General features: G+C 40.9%; 2 protein-coding genes across 2 annotated transcripts in view; both read right to left on the bottom strand.

The window, feature by feature from the left end:
- Nucleotides 1–6,204: 6,204 nt before the first annotated feature.
- Nucleotides 6,205–17,792, bottom strand: part of LOC146511747 (uncharacterized) — a 59,293-nt gene continuing 47,705 nt past the window's right edge. The window contains exon 8 of the mRNA XM_085172369.1: nt 6,205–6,309. The gene's annotated coding sequence lies outside the window, so the exon portion shown is untranslated. The remainder of the gene's footprint in view (nt 6,310–17,792) is intronic.
- Nucleotides 14,742–16,582, bottom strand: LOC146511748 (uncharacterized). Its single transcript, XM_085172402.1, has 4 exons — nt 16,453–16,582; nt 16,063–16,314; nt 15,373–15,468; nt 14,742–15,199 (listed from the first exon to the last, which is right to left on the bottom strand). Exons 1-4 carry the CDS (start codon nt 16,580–16,582, stop codon nt 14,940–14,942), a joined length of 738 nt encoding a protein of 245 aa, XP_085028528.1. The 3' UTR covers nt 14,742–14,939.

Below are 17,792 nucleotides of genomic sequence, written 5' to 3'. Positions count from 1 at the left end.
CGCTGTACGCTGCCTTCATCAACACCAGAGCTCTGGGCAGGTAGATGGGCCGTTCCCAGACTGCCAGCAGACTGCAAATGTGCTCTTCACACTGAGCCATAAATTATGGCTGTACAACTCATGCTACAAAGGATATTAAGCAAAAACATGTTTCAGGCATTGCAGTTGTCAAAATTGAGACAATACAATTAGAGAAGTCAGAAAGACTGATTCATGCAATTGAACAACCAGTTGACGCACTGGAATTAATGGAGGATTTCTTCTCCCGGCTCAATCTGCCTACCATACCAACAAAACAACAGACCACCCTCAATGCTCCCATTTCTAGAGAGGAAGTACTAAACGCTATAAAAACAGAAATGCCCAAGGACCTGATGGTGCTTTGAGGGCCCCGAAAAGCGCTATATAAATGCAATCCATTGTTATTCATTGCAATCCATTATTTAATAGTAAATTTTATAAAGAATTCAGTGAGCTGTTAATAGATCCATTAGTCAATATAATTATTCATTCTTGAATAATAGATGACCTCAGACTCTAAGGGAAGCTAATAGTGCGCAGAGTCTTATTCCTCTTATAGACCAATAGCTCTTCTAAATGTGGACTGGAAGATACTTTCTAAAATAGCTACTCGACTCAAAATTCTCGTGCCTATAATTATTAAAGAAGATCAAACAGGCTTTATAAAAGGCCGTAATTCCCGTAATAATGTCAGGCACCTTCTCAGCAAAGGAACATGAGTGGTTTGGTTGTTTCTCTGGAAGCTGAAAAAGCTTTTGACCGGATAGAATGGACATACTTATTTTACAATTCAAATAAATTCAGTCTTGTTAATAATTTCATTAAGTGGGTAAAGATTTTGTATGATACTCCTCTGGTGTCCATTTTGACTAATGGACTGAAATCAGATAGTTTCCCATTGTTTAGAGGAACGAGGCAAGGCTGCCCCCTGTCACCTTTTTTTTTTTTTTGCTATTGCCATTGAACCGTTAGCCAAGGCTATAAGGAGGGCACCTGATGTACAATGTTACGGCCCTGGGCCGGCTGTGTACTTTTGTTGTGCTGTGTCTTTAAGACTCCACAGGTCCTTCCCGATTGGAGAGCTGGCGGCGGCTGATTGGTCCCTGATCATGTGGCTCTTTTCAAAATCCCTCACCAGCAGTTGTTGCGGGGCCAGCCACTGACAGCAGCAGCAGACCTGACCCTGGCCTCATGCTTGTGATTCTCGTGACTTACTGAGCTTGAATATAGTGTGTAAATTAGTCTTCAATTGTAACTAGCACATTGTAAATAGACACTGAAACAGAAGGGGTGAGCTGCCTTAGTATTTTCCTTGTACTGTTTTCTAGTCATAGTGAGATGAAGCCTCTTGATGAACTGAAGCGTTACATCCATCTGGTCAACTCATGGTTTGAAACATTGTGATTTCATTTGCTCTATTCCGCCATCAAGTGGACGATTAAAGTGAAACAGGCTCTTTGATTATAATGATAAAACTGAATAAATAAATTGTTTTCATGGTTATTTATCACGAATATTGTCTCAATATGTCTGATACAAAAGACAAAGTGGAAACTATCAACACAGAGTTTTGGTATGATTGTGTAACTGTGTAATCATGCTTATGTACATCTGGATAATGACACAAACTGTGTGGCGCTTCACTTTTTAATAAACTAAAAGACATAAGTCAGGTGGATCTGTAGTGTTGTTTATTTATATTATGGTACTTATCAATTGTGATATTTATTACTGTGTGCATACTTTATTAGAAGAGAAAAAAATGTCTTCCTTGCTGGTTCCATCAAAGAAGAAATGCTCAAGTAACTATGTAGCACGTACGTAATCCAATTCAACAACACAGTGTGATGGGGAAATCAGCTGTGTTTTGCTGCCCATTTTATTTCGAATCTGGCGCGAACCGGTGAGCCAGTTTCTAAATCAGTCACATGGTACGGACTGCCCGCGAGGCCTCGAACGTCACTGCATACGTAATCAAAGCGAGCCTCGATACGCGCTTCACAAAAACTCCCCCGAGATTACCCAACACACGCTTCGAAGCTTCGAGACACAAGACACATCACTACTGTTTTCTCCTGTTTATTTCAGTTAGGGAGTTAGGTGTAGCCTTTGTCTTTTGTTTGGTTTTTGTTTCACATAGGGTTTTAGATGGCACCTCTTCTCCTGACTTAGCTTGTTTTGTTTGTTATTTTGGCCTTTGTTTACCCCGGAGCTTAGTTTTCAGTGTAGATAAATAAACCACCGTTCACTTAAGAAATAGTTTTTTCTGTGTATGGTTTTGGGGACCAGGGTCACTTCCTTTTTTAACTCTTATGCTACGTTCCTGTATCCCTAGACTGGGGCGTAACAACGGGGCTTGTAAATTGATTATGAGCATAAGATCAGTTTATATGCAGATAATGTTTTAATATTTATTTCTGATCCAGAGACATCAATACCGGCTTTACTTAACATTATTGATACATTTAGTCAATTTTCTGGTTATAAAGTAAATTTGAAGGCTATGCCAATTGGCAGCCTTAATTCAGTGCCAACTGGACTGTTTTCTTTCCCCTTCAAGTGGTCGCCCACAGGTTTTGTATACTTAGGGATATTTATAACTCCAAAATTTAAACAAATGTATAAAGCAAATTTTGTCCCTCTGTTCGAGAAGGTAAAGCAGGTTTTGGAGAGATGGAATTCCCTACCCGTTACCTGGCTAGGATGTATAGCTTTGGTTAAGATGAATATTTTGCCTCGACTGTTATGTCCTGTTCAAATGATTCCAGTTATATTTTCAAATACGGTGATGAAGGATTTGAACGGCTGGCTAAGGTCTTTTATATGGAGCAAACACAGACCAAACGTATGATGGCTACACTACAGCTCCCAGGTTCAGTAGGGGGTCTAGATTTACCAAATATTAGAACATATCAATTGAGTACTCACATGTGCTATATTCATGACTGGGTCACAAATAACTCACACTCTATCTGGTTGGGGATTGAAACTTCTCCTTTAAAGTATTGTCAGGCTTCCTGGGTGTTCGCCCAGTCAGTGTTTTCAGTTGTTTCATGTTCAATTTATTCACCTGTTCACATTTCCTGTTTTCATGTTTGCTTCCTGTGTGTTATTAGTTCTGTTATGATCAGCTGTGTTCTCACTGGTCCCTAATCATTATCATTAGCCAGTGTATTTAAACCCTCAGTTTCCACCTGTTCCTTGTCGTGTCATTGTTGATGTTATGTTGTCGTTCCCGCCTGTGTTCAGTTCAGCCAGCCATTCAGTCTTTCAGTCAGTTGGTCCTTTCGTTCCTGCTCTGTCTATCCACTCATTCCAATAAATCATCATCACCCTGCACAGTGAGTCCTGCGTTTGGGTCGTCTCTTCCTCGCCTCCACACAACCGCTGACAAGTATCCATCAAGGGTCTTACTATTCTTTAAGAACTTTGAAGATATTAGTTAAAGCTGTGAAAATCGAATCACACTTAATACACTTTAGGCCTGGTGGTCAGTATGTTGACGGGAAGGTTGAAGTTAACATCTATGTTCACCCCTATTGTGAATAACGTTGACTTTAAACCAGGGATGTTCGATGTAGGTTTTAAGCAATGAATGTTCAAACTGCGTCGTACTGGGACCACAGGTATTGTACTGTATTGTATACTTGACTAATTGATTGACTGCGTGGACCTGAGCTGGTGTTTTGTTTTGTGCTTAGTTCTCAGTCTGTTTGTTTGTTTTTGTTGTTGCTTTGTTTTTGGATTGTTTGGTGTGGGGTTTTTTTTGGTTGTTTTTTTTATTGTTCTGAACTTTATTTATTAACACTTTATTATGTTATGTAATTGTGTACTATTTGTGAAAATGAAAAAAAATAATTAAAAGATATTGTTAAAAAAACTGATCAAAGTCCACTGAATCTGCTAACCTAACTAAAACATTGTAAGTGCGTTTCTTTGTGAAAACAGCACAGCAAAGGAGATTCAGTGAAGTTTTGGTATAAGGGATAAATCTTCTGACCGAACCTGCTGGGACTGTGTGAGGTCCTGAGGCTAAGAGTAACGATTTATCCACAGGAGAGCTGCGTTCTTACAAACCATCCCACTGTGTAAACCTGACATCTGTGGAACAGCTGAGCTGTATGATGTGTACAAGGACACAAAACATCATTTACCATCAGATCCCGAGCCCTCCATGTGTTAATCAACAAACTGCTGCTGTGCTACAGCCATAAATAATGAATAAATTAGGAGCTAAAGCTAAAAGGACAGTTTATTTGTACCATCTTCATGTGAACACATTCAAGAACATCACAGATGAAAGAAACATTAAAAACTTCCACACTACATAAAGCAAGAAAAAAAATTTTCTTTCAGGTGGTTTCAGAAAAAACTAAAACATCAAACAGCTCCAAGACTCTTTGAAAGAACTAAAAACCTTTATTCTCATGGTCCAATCATGAGTGAACTCCCCGATGAAGCCTTGTGTGCTAAAACGTCAGAGTTTTAAAGGTTAAACATGAGTTTCCAAAACATTTTGCTGGAGAACAATGAACTATTTGACTGAGTTTCAATTATTTACAGACGAGCAAAACCAGGACAGAGAAAAAAGGACAAAACTGACTCAGTAAAACAACAGAAAATAAGATCCCATGTAAATCTGTATTATGTCGAAGTTCAGCCCAGCAACCAGTTCAATTCAACGCAAGTTTAAATGATTCTATCTGAACTCTGTGGAGCCTGATCTCAAGCTTTTTGAGTCTGACACTGAAACCAGATGATCTTTATGTCTCTTCAGATTCACTGTGATCCAGTGATGGGAGTGGTTTCAGCCCTGAGTGATCACGCTGATGTTTGCACAGAGCAGACAATGAGGTGAATGTTTTGGCACATTGGTAACAGTGAAACAGTTTATTAGTAATGTGGGATCGTTTGTGTTCGGAGTATGAACTGAGATTCCTGAAGCTCTTGTCACACTGGTCACAGCTGTAGTTTCCTTTCATGTGTGTACCTTGATGCTTGTTACGATTACCTGAATCTGAGAAGCTTTTGTCACAGTGTCTGCACTTGTATGGTTTCTCTCCTGTGTGGACCCGTTTGTGTCTTTTAAGCTCACCTGCAGAGGTGAAGGATGACCCACACTGGTCACACAGGTGCTTTTTAACCCCACTGTGAATCAGTTCATGTCGTTTTAAGTTTTGTGATGTGGTGAAGCTTCTCCCACATTCTTTGCAGTATTTCAGTTTGTCTCCAGTGTGTTTACGTTGATGCGTTTTTAAGCTCATTTCATGGCTGAAAGTTTTTCCACAGAGGTCACAACGAAAGTCTTTCCCACCACCACAGTGATGACAGGGTTGAGAACTGGATCCATCTGTGTCGCTCTGCTTCTAAACAAAGACACAAAGACAGTGTAAGTCAGTCCTTCAACATTTTTATCCTGAACGTCGCCTGAAATAAAGAGCATCTCTGCAGACGTCCAATTACATTTGACTGTTTCAGTTAGCACACTCAGTTTACTGGGCTGCAATAACTACAATACTACCACCATAATACTACAGTAATACTAAAATCATAACTGACATGAAAATCTGAATAATCACTCAGAGCTGCTTTTCCATGCAGTAGAATTGCTAACATGCTAACACAGTTTAATGAGCAGAGTTGTTGCAAACAGTCAAGCTAAAATGACAAGATAACAATATAAATACATACCTCACAGTAACTGCACTTGTAGAGTCTCTTTCTGGTGTGGATCTGTTGGTGTAGGCTCAGGTAACGTGGAGATTTAAAAGTCTTCTCACACAGGTCACATTTATAAGGTCTCTCCTCAGTGTGGGTAAACATGTGTCGTTTTAACTGTGTGTCTGTAGCAAAGTATTTGCCACACTGTTCACAGCAGTACACATCATGTCTGGTGTGAATGCGTAGGTGTATATTTCGGTTCCCGCTCTGGCTGAAAGTTTTTCCACAGATGTCACAGCTGTATGCCTTAATTCCAGAGTGGGTAACTAGATGATTCTGTAAGCTACCACTTTGAGTAAAAGCTCTGCCACACTGATCACAGCTGTACGCTTTAACTCCACTGTGGATGATTTGGTGTCTTTTTAGATGACCCTTCAAGGAAAAAGTCTTTCCACACAAGTCACAGCTGAACGGTCTCTCTCCAGTGTGGATGACCTGATGATGTTTTAGCGAAGCCTTCCCAGTAAACTCCTTCCCACACTCGTCACAGGTGTATGTTTTCTCTCTCTTTCTTCTGTGAGGCTTGTCGGCCTCCTGAGAGCGCTGACTTCTCGCTCCATGTTGGTCCTGCAGTGACAGAGATACAAACAGAGGCAGTGAGTGAAATGCAGTCGTGGAACAAACTGAACCTTCAAACTCCCTCCATTAACACTAGTTTTAAACCTGAAGGTGGAGTGTGGCACCAAACACCTTAAAGGTCTCTTATCCCCACCTGCTGGTAGTTCTAACACATTACATCCAACCTGGTGTTAAAAATAATTCATGACTTTTTAAAAACACTAAAATCATGCCCATCCCTCCTGATTGTACACAGATATAAAAATGTATACATATATAATATATAAATATTTACCAGATCGCTCCTTTTTTATATTTCCTATTGCTGTTCCCTATTATATATTTCTATAATTTTCTAATTTATTCAATGATAATAAATCAACGTAACAGTTACCAGCCTGGTTCAGTGAAGGAAAATGTCAGAGTCTGATAGCAGCCTCAGGATTTCTTTAAAACTTTTACTCCCTACACATATCTGTATTTTCTAGTCCTTACACCTTCAAAACAGGCTTATTACTTTTGGTTTAAGCCATTTGAGGAGAGTAATTTTATCGCTGCTGGCATCAAACATCAAGCTGATTTGAACCTAAACTGTAACACATGAAAGGCAATCCTGATCGTGCACTAATCACCAGGGTATGAAACATAAAAAGAGATGAAAGAGGCAAAACTGTGTGCAAAACATAGTCAAGAGTTAAAGTGGACCAATGTTCTTTTTTGGCACAACACCTGAACCACTGCAGGTGCTCATAAGTTGCAGTCACGGTACTTCAGCATCCAGCTAGCAATACAGAAGATGAGCAAGAATAAATGGATTCATATTTTTTAAGTGGCAGGTAATTTCAAATGCAGCATTTCTATCAGCTCAAAAAACATCAGCAAACACACAAACTGACAATAAAAAAGTGTGTTGCTGGCTAAAGGTCCAGCTGCTGTACATCACAGGGAGAGAAAAGAAAGAGAGCTAACTACACTCAGAGATGGAGAAAGATAAGACACACAGGACAGGAGAGGAAGAAGACAGGTTAGATTTAAAGGGAAGGACTGCTCAGTGGGATTTAATAAACTGGAAATGTAAAGCTTACATGTAAGTCCTCATGTGTTTAAATCAGATATTGGGTCTGTACATGTGACATTATGTTTTTTCATACACTGAAAGATGCTGCAAAACAATCTGAGGCAGATTAACTGTGTTATTTAAAGACTGCATGAAGATCCTCTGCAGGTTAGTGCACGCTGAGCCACTACAGCTGATTTTAGGGTTCCCACCTGCTCAATCCCACTTTAACCTCTTCCCTGCTCATGTTCTTGTTTAGAGGCAAAGTCACCCTCTACAATGTAGGCAACAGAAAATACACATTTTATTTTCCTTCATTTTCTACTTAGTTGATTCAAACTGAGTTCCTTTATTAGAAATAAATAGGTTGTATTTCATTTACTAATCTTATTTTATTATTACATTAATATAGCACAAGGTTCAGTTAGCTTTGGATAAAAACAGGTGGTAAAAATGTTCTTCAAGGAGCTACTTTTACTTTCTTACTCTGATTACATTTCAGAGCCGGTACTTTTCCACTTGAGTAAAGTTAAATCAGTACTTCAGCTTTTGATGGCATATTTGATGGAGTACTTCTTTACACTAGTATCTGTCACCTTCTGTGTTGAGCTCATTGTTTCCTCTGTAGTGACTCAGCTGAGTCCAGATGGCTGAAAATGTTCCTCTGCTGCTCCGTCAGACTCTTCTCCTCCTGCTGATCAGCTGGGACACAAAACAGATCTTTGTTAGGCTCCACACTGCACTGAAGAGTCAAAGTGTCTCATATGTTCACCTGACAACACAATGGACATATTTTAGCTTCCCTTTCACCTTCATGTTTCCCTCTCACCAGATATCTAAACCAAATTCATGACCAGCAGCTTTTACAGCTGTGGCTCCAGCAAACATCAGCTGATACTACAAAGTAATATTAAATAAATTCTAACAGCTTATCAAGCGTAAGCGTGCTGATGTTGTTTAGCGCGACATCTGCTGTTTTCCTTTCTCTGGCGCAAAGTGGACGATAGAACAAACAAGAGAGACGGGACTTGGACAGAAAAGCCAATCAGCTGATCATTGAACAGTTTCATGATTGAAGTAGCAACAGGAGAGGGAGGGGGAGAGAATGAGAGGAGAGGCAGCTGTGCAGCAAAGACACAGAATAACTCCAGCTTTGTGTCTGTTTTTTTCATTCTAGCTGAAGTACGGGACAAATTGCGTTCTTTTTCAGCTCAATACGGATGTATTGTAATTGGTCCAGCCCAGAGTTGATCATGACCAATTGGCTAATCCACCACCTTTCACTGTTTACACTGTTACAAAAACAAACAAACAAACAAAATAAAAATGAAAAGTCACCATCGGCCCACCGGGCAAATCCCCGGTATGCCCAAAGGCCAGTCCAGCTATGTGGTCAGCTGGTGGGTAACAGGATCTCCGAAAACATTAGAGCACTTTTGCAAATTTATGATGTCTTGATAAATGGAGCAGATATTTGAAGTTTACACAGCACCATTCTCACCTGAAAATATCTTAAACGTTTATTTTGTCATCCAGAAAGAGTAATATTTCAAACTCCGCCACTCTGCGTTCCTCTGCCACTGACTCGTTTGAGTTTTGGGCGAAATGCATTCTGGGATGTTTTCATTTCATCATTTTGAGATGATTGGACACCAAAACAGCCAATCAGATTTTTTGCATCGAAGTCTATGATTGGCTGGTTTTGTGGCACAAATATAGCGGTGTACAGAAAGAGTTGAACGCGCACGGGCAGAAATTAGAGATGTGCGATACCACTCATTTCCTTTCCGATCCAATACCAAGTAAAATTCAGGTTAGTATCGACGATACTGATTCAATACTTTATCTAAAAACTTATTTCATTTATTGTATCTCAAATTATAGCATCACCTTGATTACAGGACATCAGATTACTTGTTCTTATCGCTTAATAATGAACAATTATCATATAGAAATAAAAAATTTAAGTTGTGTGCTATTTGAACACGTTGCCTGCCTGCACTAAAGGACTCTGTGAGAGCTTCTGTCCCTGTCCTCTCCTCCTCTTCAGTTTGCCTGGACGCTCATCAAATTATGTGATATGATTCACTCTGAGGTGTTTGATGAGGTTAATGGTGTTGCCACAACACCTCACTGTCTTGCCACATGTATCGCAAACCAAGTCTCGGCTGTTTGTGGAGGTAAAATACGTCCGCACATGATTCCATTTACACTCAGCCATTGTTGTGAGTGCGCCCGCCATTTATACAGCCGTATTTCGCACATGACTATGAAAGGCAGAAGAGGAAGAAATTACTTCTAATGTAGACAATTCGGATGATATAGGATGTGTCCCAATCCGGCGACCACACGCTCCGGAGTACGCATTTTGAGACCTATTACATCACAGCGACGCGACGACAGCTGTCCCAATCCGCAGTGTACTCCAAATGCGCCGTCGATTTCCCCAGATTTGAAGTGTGGTCCGGTGTACACTTTGTGGTCCCATATATCCCACAATTCATAGCGCGGCAGTGGGTGTGGAGCAGTGTGTGAGGAAGAGGAGGAGGAAGAGCCAGCAGCAGCTGACAGATGGAGAGAATAGACAGACTGTTCCCTGTTTGTGAAGGACTGCTAGAAAAGTTTAAAATCACTAACTGTCTGTCCTGAATCAGTCTTATTAGGTAATGTTCAAATAAGTTTATCATTCCAGTGTTTTCAGTGTGGGAGAAAGTACTCAGGGCCTTAAAGTTACACACTATGAAAGGCAGCAACAAGTTTAATGTTCAGAAACCTAAAGTATGTATCAGCAGCAGAATGGAGCTAAAAATAAATGTTTGTTTCAGTTCTATGAAGCTTTGAGTATTTTGGATTAGTAGGACTGCTGTGTTTGTTGCATCATATTGCTGTAATTGTTTATATGCTTTATATATTCTGAGGTAAGTCGATCTATAGTGTTACATCATATTCTATAAGGATGTTATGTGTTTGTAGACTTTCTGCCCAGTTTGACCCATTTAACAGAAGTCAGCCTGTTTAAGGCTCTGATATCTATTCTGACTTAAAGCAGTTATGACATGGTATCAGTGTTGGGTGTAATGCGTTACTAAGTAACGCGTTACTGTAATTAAATTACTTTTCCACTGAAAAAGTAGAGTAACTGATTACTGTTCATTTTTAGGTATTTTAATTACAGTTACTTACAATGTACTTGCGTTACATTGTAAAATAATTAAACTCGCTGAATATCATTATTTAATTTCAATAATTTATCTTCTAAACGTAGAAGTAAACTCTGCCGCTTTAACATCGTAGTAGTGCAGGTGCGCGTCATTTCGCGCCAGTTTGCTGCATAGTCGTATACTAAAGCGGAAGATGTCGGACTCGGCTGAAGCGAGTGGCTGTTTTATGAAATGGACATATTCCTGTCTCTTCACTTTTCTGAAACAAGCAGACAAGAACATTACAGTAATATGTAAGCTATGTCCTGGGGAGAAAAAACTATCGGCTGCTGTTAATAGCGCGAGTAATCTACTGAAGCGCCTGACACGAGAGCATAGACGAACACTCCTGAGTGATCCTTGTTCATCATCCATGGATAACACCGCGGCAACTCCAGCTAAGCAGGCAAAACTTGATTTTACTTCAGCAGCACAGAAAGCGTCTGAAGGTGAGCTTAAAAAAGGATTGCAGGCTACATTGTGGAAGAGATGCTACCGCTGCGTACTGTAGAGTCTCTGTCTTTTAAAAAATGCATTTATTATTTAAAGAGTTTAATTTCTATTGTCCATTGACCATTACTAAATATTAAAAATAATAAATGACAGATTTAGTGATATTTTCATAAACTATTAATTTACCACATAAATAAACAGCATGGCAGGGCAAAATATTTTTTCTAACATGGCAACCTTTAAAAAGTGAAAGGAGACAGAAAGACAGGTGAGAAAGAATAAAACTTAACTGACTTTTTGATGCCATTTTACACAAAGTACTGGTACAGTATCTAGAAAATGTGGGAAAATACTGGCATCATATACAGTACTATCTTCTGAAGAAATTATGTTGGGACCCTGAAAAAAATTACTATGTACAATAATGGATTTCTATACATTTGACATCAGATGAAAACTTTGGTTGTAAGATTCGGATAACTATTTGTTAAAAGCTAGAAATTTTAAACGAGAATAAGAAAGAAAAGTATTTTTTGTGCCCCCCTTTCCCTGTCAATGCCCTACCTGGCCCCCTGGCAAAACTTTGCTAGACCCGCCCCTGCACAGTTACCAGCTGTCAGCTACATAGAAAAGGATCCTGGTGTAAGTTGTCTCTCAGAAACAGTTCATAGCTTTTCTTCAACCCATTCTTGTCACCTAAAAGGTAAACCTGTTTCTCCATCACCTGTTCAGCTCTGATGATTCAGTAAGGACGTCTCCTGGTTTCATCTTCATGTTTTCCTCTCACTAGATATCCAAACCGATATCATGACCAGCAGCAGTGGCTCCAGCAAACATCAGCTGATACTAGAAATTAATATTAAATAAATTCTAACAACAGCTTATCAAGTTTAACTACCTCCGCTAGTTTCCTCTTTCTGGCGCAAAGTGGGAGATAAATAAGCAAGAGAGACGGGACTTGCGGCAGAAACGCCGATCAGCTGATCATTGATCAGTTTCATGATTGAAGTAGCAGCTAGAGAGGGAGGGGGAGAATGAGAGAAGAAGAGGCAGCTGACAGCGTAAAGACGCAGAATAACTCCAACTTTTTGTCTTTTTTATTGTAGCTGAAGTACGGGACAAATCGCGTTTATTTTCAGCTCAATACGAAACGCCTAATATGAACTCTGAATACCAGAGGATTCCGTTTTTTACGGACGGTAGGCAACTCTACTAACTAACCTTATGAATAAAATAAAGTTCACCAGTAACATCATAGCACCCACCCAGCCGCCTCGGCTCTCTCCTCCTCCGCCTCCCCTTTCCCTTATCCACCTGCTGGCCTCCACCACTTGCTAATTTTACTGAATCTGTGAAAGCTCCACCATAGCCACTACCAAACAACTGAGTTATTTTTACACGTCTGCCAGCATCTGTCCAATCCGCCAACTTTCACTGTTTACAGGGGAAAAAAGACAACAACAAAAAAAATCGGCCCATTTAAAACGAAAAATTTCCATCGGCCCACCGGGCCAGTCCAGCTATGTTGAAAGCGGAAGCAACATATTGCGAGCAAGCGCAAATGCAAAAACTGAGCGAGAGGGGCTGCTATTGTGTGTGTGTGTATGGATAATAGATACATTTTTCTTGCACTCAGCAATGAATTTTGCTCCCTCAAATTTAGCTTTTCTTTGATCAAAATAAATTTCTCCTCAAAATGCAACACTTGCACCTGCAATTTTTTTTTACGTGCGTTCAGAATAGCGGTACAATTAAAACGCCATACTTATACACACACCCAGCTGTGGTTTCCTGTTTTGCTACACTCTGGAGAGCCTCGCCTTTAACGGTTTTCTCCCACCCCCTCTCACAGAGAGCAACAGAAAACTTCATGAACTCAAGATTGCCTGAACTCAGATCAATGTTACTTTGACACTTACCTCTAGATAGGCCAGAACAAAAAACTGAGAAACAAACAGCAATGAGCAGGAACTCTGTAGCTGTGTACCAATCCAGCAACCGCACCCTTCGTAGTATCCGCAGTTCTCGGACTTACGGTGTGTTCACACCGAACGCGATGGACGCGAACAAAAACGCCCCAAACGCCCCTAATTTGACGCGTGCACATTCGCGTCTCAACGCGTGTCCAAGAAAAATCCATCGCGCTTCAAAATATGATATTTTGACGCGCGTGAACCGGAAATGTGGGAGGGATGTGGGAGGAAGTTGTGCCAGACCGGTATCTTTGCAAGATGGCAGCTGTCGAGTTAGCGCTTGAAGAGAGAGTCTCCCTTCTCTATATACTGTGGAGAGCAGAGCAGCGGCGTAAAAGACGCCCTCGCCGTACCTGGGTCCATCAGGTCCTCCAGAGGCGTGAGCAGTTTGGTGAGTTTCACCATTTGCTCCAGGAGCTGCGCCTGGATGACGGCCTGGATGACGGCCGATTCCAGCGACATCACCGTCTTTCACTCGGCCAGTTTGAGGACCTGCTTCCCCGGGTCGGTCCCAGAATCGCCCGCCTAGACACCAATTACAGGCGCTCAATCCCACCTGCAGAGCGCCTGTTCATCTGCCTGAGGTTAGTAAAAGTATTTAATACGGTAGTCCTTTATTGATACCTGTGCTAATACATGCTAAACTATCCATTTATACACTGCTAACGTGGATGTGCTATGCTAACAGTGAATGCTCTCTGTGTTTACTGAAAGCAAACTGTGGTACGGAGACGACTGTTTATAATATTTCTAGTGATACTCAGAAGGTCTCATCAAGTCCTGATTTAATTCGATTTATGCTGTTATCAGTGTTTGAATGATAGCATGGCTGTGGTGTCATATCAATGTATGCGCTCGGTGTTTGCTGATATCAAACTGTAGCATTAGGACCACTGAGTTAACCTTTGTAGTGATACTCACTCCTTTTTATTTAGACGGAGCGGAGAAGTGTGTGAAGGCAACTTGTGTTCTCCACAATTTTCTGCGCTGTGTGGACGAGAGAGGGGCACCTGCTGTGGTGGAGCCGTTGCAAGGCCTGGGTCGTATGGCAGCAAACAACTCCTCCAGAGAGGCTGTCCTGGTGAGGGAGAAATTCATGGCTCACTTCTCGGCGGAGGGAGCTGTGTCTTGGCAACCAAAGGAGTAGCCTGTTTGAAGTCCGAGTGACTTCCCCACAACGGCTCTTTTAAGAGCCACCCACAAACCTCTAAAGAGTGTTCCTGTCCTTTTAATTTTTTCTTAATAAATGGAGCTCTACTCCAAAATAAACTAACCTATTTTTACTCTCTTAAGTAACTTGTCTTCACTATGTTCCTATATACAGTGTGGTGCACAAGTTTGGGAAACCTTATTAATAGTCATTATTTTCCTGTATGAATCACTGTTACAATGAAAAATGTCACTTACATATATCATATAGGAGACACACACATTGATATACACTAAATATTTATTTCATTTCTCTTTTTTTGTGTTGCCAATTTATGCACCTGCTTGATTTAAACAGTTATTGCACACTTTCTGTAAACTGCATTTCACTTCTCAAATATCACTGTGTGTGTCTCCTATATGATATTTAACTGACTATTTTTATTGTGACAACCAATGATTTGTACAAGAAAATAATTACTTTTCACAATGTTGCCCAAACTTTTGCATCCCTCTGTATTAGTATGTTTTGTCATTAGTATAATATGAAATAAATTCTACTTGTGTCAAGTCGGGTGCCAATATTTGCTGTGTAGTAGAACAGAGACATTTTGTCATTATAAATGTTTATTTGAAAAAATATAAATTCATTAACAAAAACATTTATCATAAATATATGAAATTTAACTATTTACAGAGAGACAGGAATAAAAAGGACCCAGCTTGGAGTGGAAGAGCCTCAGGGAGAAGGAGGAGAAAAATAAGAACATTGTTTCTGCCCTGGAGAGCTGCTGCCTCATCAGAAAACTACTGATCATTAGGGTCCAATGTTTCCAAATTTAACACAGCTGTGCTGTTTTCAAAAACTAATTTATAAATTTGAAATTTCACGAATTCTCGTGTCTGAGGCGGCATGCTCTCCAGAGCAGGAACAAGGCCGAGGAGGAAATGTTCAGTTGGAGACGGGCGTGGCCTCTTTAGGGACTCCAGGATGGCCAGCTCCACCGCCGATGGACCGTCCTGGGACCCGTCCCTCGCCCGCCTTCGAGCTGTCCTCCTCTGTGGGCCTGTAAAACACAGCACAAAACAACACAAAGTAATGAGAAGGCTGCTACTAGATTTTCATTTCAAAATTGAAAAAAAAAAACAGGATATAAACTGATTGGTTGTAGATATTTAGTAAAGGTGATCACAAGGGAATTCAAGCAAGTAAAAAGCTGTCAGTGCTTGATGTTCATACCTGTGGGTGCAGCAGCAGCAGCAGGAGTGGAGGGACCAGGGACTGGAGAGCCAGGAGAAGAGACAGCTGAGGACTCTGCTGCATGATTACTTGACTCTATGAAGACAATATTAAATGTTAATATTATTATTAATGTTAATATAGGTTGAAGACAATAGTCATAGAGAATATTATATTATTATATACTTATTATTATTATTATATACAGTGGTCTCTCATTTATTGCAGCACATGAACAGTAGTCACAGTTCTCACAAGTTGATTCTCAAAGTGAAAACCTTTGTCGATTTTAAAACGTAAAAGTATTATGCCGCGCTTTTTCTCCGTCTGCGGCGCCACTTTTGTGCGCCTTTTTTGCTCCCGGTGCAGGTGTGTATTTCCGAATGAGGGTCATAGTTATGAGTGTTTTTGTGCTGTTTTTTTCTATTGGACGTGATGGTTATCAAAACCAAACATGATAAGTTTGGCAAGCGCAGGAGACACGACACGGAGGAGATTTGTCATTTGGGCTGCAGAATGCAATGCGCATTGTTGAAAGCTGTACGGTGCAATAAAAAAAATCAGCGAAAAGGCGAGGCAGTGACGGATGAACAGCGGGACTACTGTATACTGTTTATTAATAAACAAAATATATTCCTGTATGACAACACGCATAAATTAACTGCCTACATTAACTCAATGTAAACATACCTTCTGACTGACACTCCCCTGCTGCCTCTTCGGGCTGTCCCTGGTCCTCGGGGGAGAAGTTCTCCACGGTCCGCACCATATTACCGCTAGTCTCCCGCGGGGTGAGGAAGGGGTCCAGAAACCCCATGACCGCGAAGAACTTCCATCTTCTCCCCGATCCTGCTGCAGACCCACTCCTCTTCTCCTTCTCTGCCTTCTTCTCCTTATTATATGTGTCCCTGAGGCTCTTCCACTTTCTCCTGCAGATGTCCTCTGAATAAACGCATTATCTTGTTAGCGGAAAGGTATTTGTACATCAGTGGGAAAATAGCGGGACAGTAGGCGGGCTTGCTAGCTTTTGCGCGGGTTCATCGGGTCAGTCTGAAAATTAAAAAGAAGGAATGAACTTACCAGGTTGCCCGATCTCCTCACTTATGTGTCTCCAAGCTAGGTCCTTTTTATTCCTGTCTCGGTAAAAGTAGTAGCTAGCATCGTATAGCTCCGGGTGATTAGCCACGGCACTGATTAGCTTTTCCTCCATACTGAATGAAGAATGAAGGGCTTTGGCTGGATCTGCCCCTTTGACCTAGGTCAGAGCCACGTCACCAGGCCCCTGATTGGTTGTCGCGGCGCGATTTGACGCTGGAGTTCAGATTTTTCCAACTCGAGCGGTAGACGCGAAACGCGCGTATGCACAAAATGCAACACAAAAACTCACGCGCGTGGTTTTATTCGCGAGTCAAACGCGCCAGACGCGCTACACTGACGCGCGTTTCACGAGTTTTGGCGTTTTCGCGACGCAAATCTGCTTCCGAATTTTCGCGGGACCCGCAATCGCGCGTCATCGCGCTTTTCCATTGACTTTACATGTAAACCTGACGCTCTATTCGCGTCCATCGCGTTCGGTGTGAACACACCGTTAGAGGGGCTTGAGCACCCGCCCCTTTCCTGATGGGTGCCCAAAGTGCCCTTTTGTTGAGGCAACTTTTTAAAAAAATATTATTAATAATTTTTTTTAATGTGTGTGTGCGTGCGGAGTCGTGTCTGTGCCCCTCAACAATAATATTTAACTATTAATCACAGTTTTGCTAAATAAAAGGATCTAGCTTGCATCAGTCACATGATCACATTTAACCAATGGTCGTCCTTGACGGCAGAACGCGCTGGTTACGAGCCGGGAACGAGCTCACAAAAAGCACGCGCATTTTTTGCGGTCCGGAGCTGTAGGAGAAACACAAGTTAACTCAGAGACACAGACTGATGCGACAAAAACCAGTAAGTAGGTGTACAGCGTACACTGTAGTGTATAGCACACAGAAGTATTAGCTTATTACGTACACGTTGGTCAGCTGTCTTGTTGCAACTGACGAACTGAAACAAACGAGCGTGCTGTGTGTGCAACAGCGTGACAAACATTACCTGTCCTTTTAATAACTGCACAAGTAGTGCTGGTCATAGCTGCTGGCTACCTGTGTAAGGCTGTCATGGGTCTGTAGCTCTGTCCACCGTTTTAGGGAACATATTTAGTTTTAAAGTAAGTTTCCGGGCTTTTCCTGCCTTTCTGGAGGGATTATATTTCACTAAAAAACGATCTAATATGCATGTCCACATAATTATGCATTATTATAATTATAATATATTAAAAAACACGCTGTATTTTAAAGAACATACATTAAGAAGCAGATTATATTAGATTTATATTTTAAATAAGACAAAATTTGGATTTTACAGCAGTAAAATTATTGTGTCTC

Source organism: Neolamprologus multifasciatus, chromosome 9, assembly GCF_963576455.1.
Source record: "Neolamprologus multifasciatus chromosome 9, fNeoMul1.2, whole genome shotgun sequence".
Classification (NCBI taxonomy): Eukaryota; Metazoa; Chordata; class Actinopteri; order Cichliformes; family Cichlidae; genus Neolamprologus; species Neolamprologus multifasciatus.
This window is presented reverse-complemented; position numbering and strand designations above follow the sequence as displayed.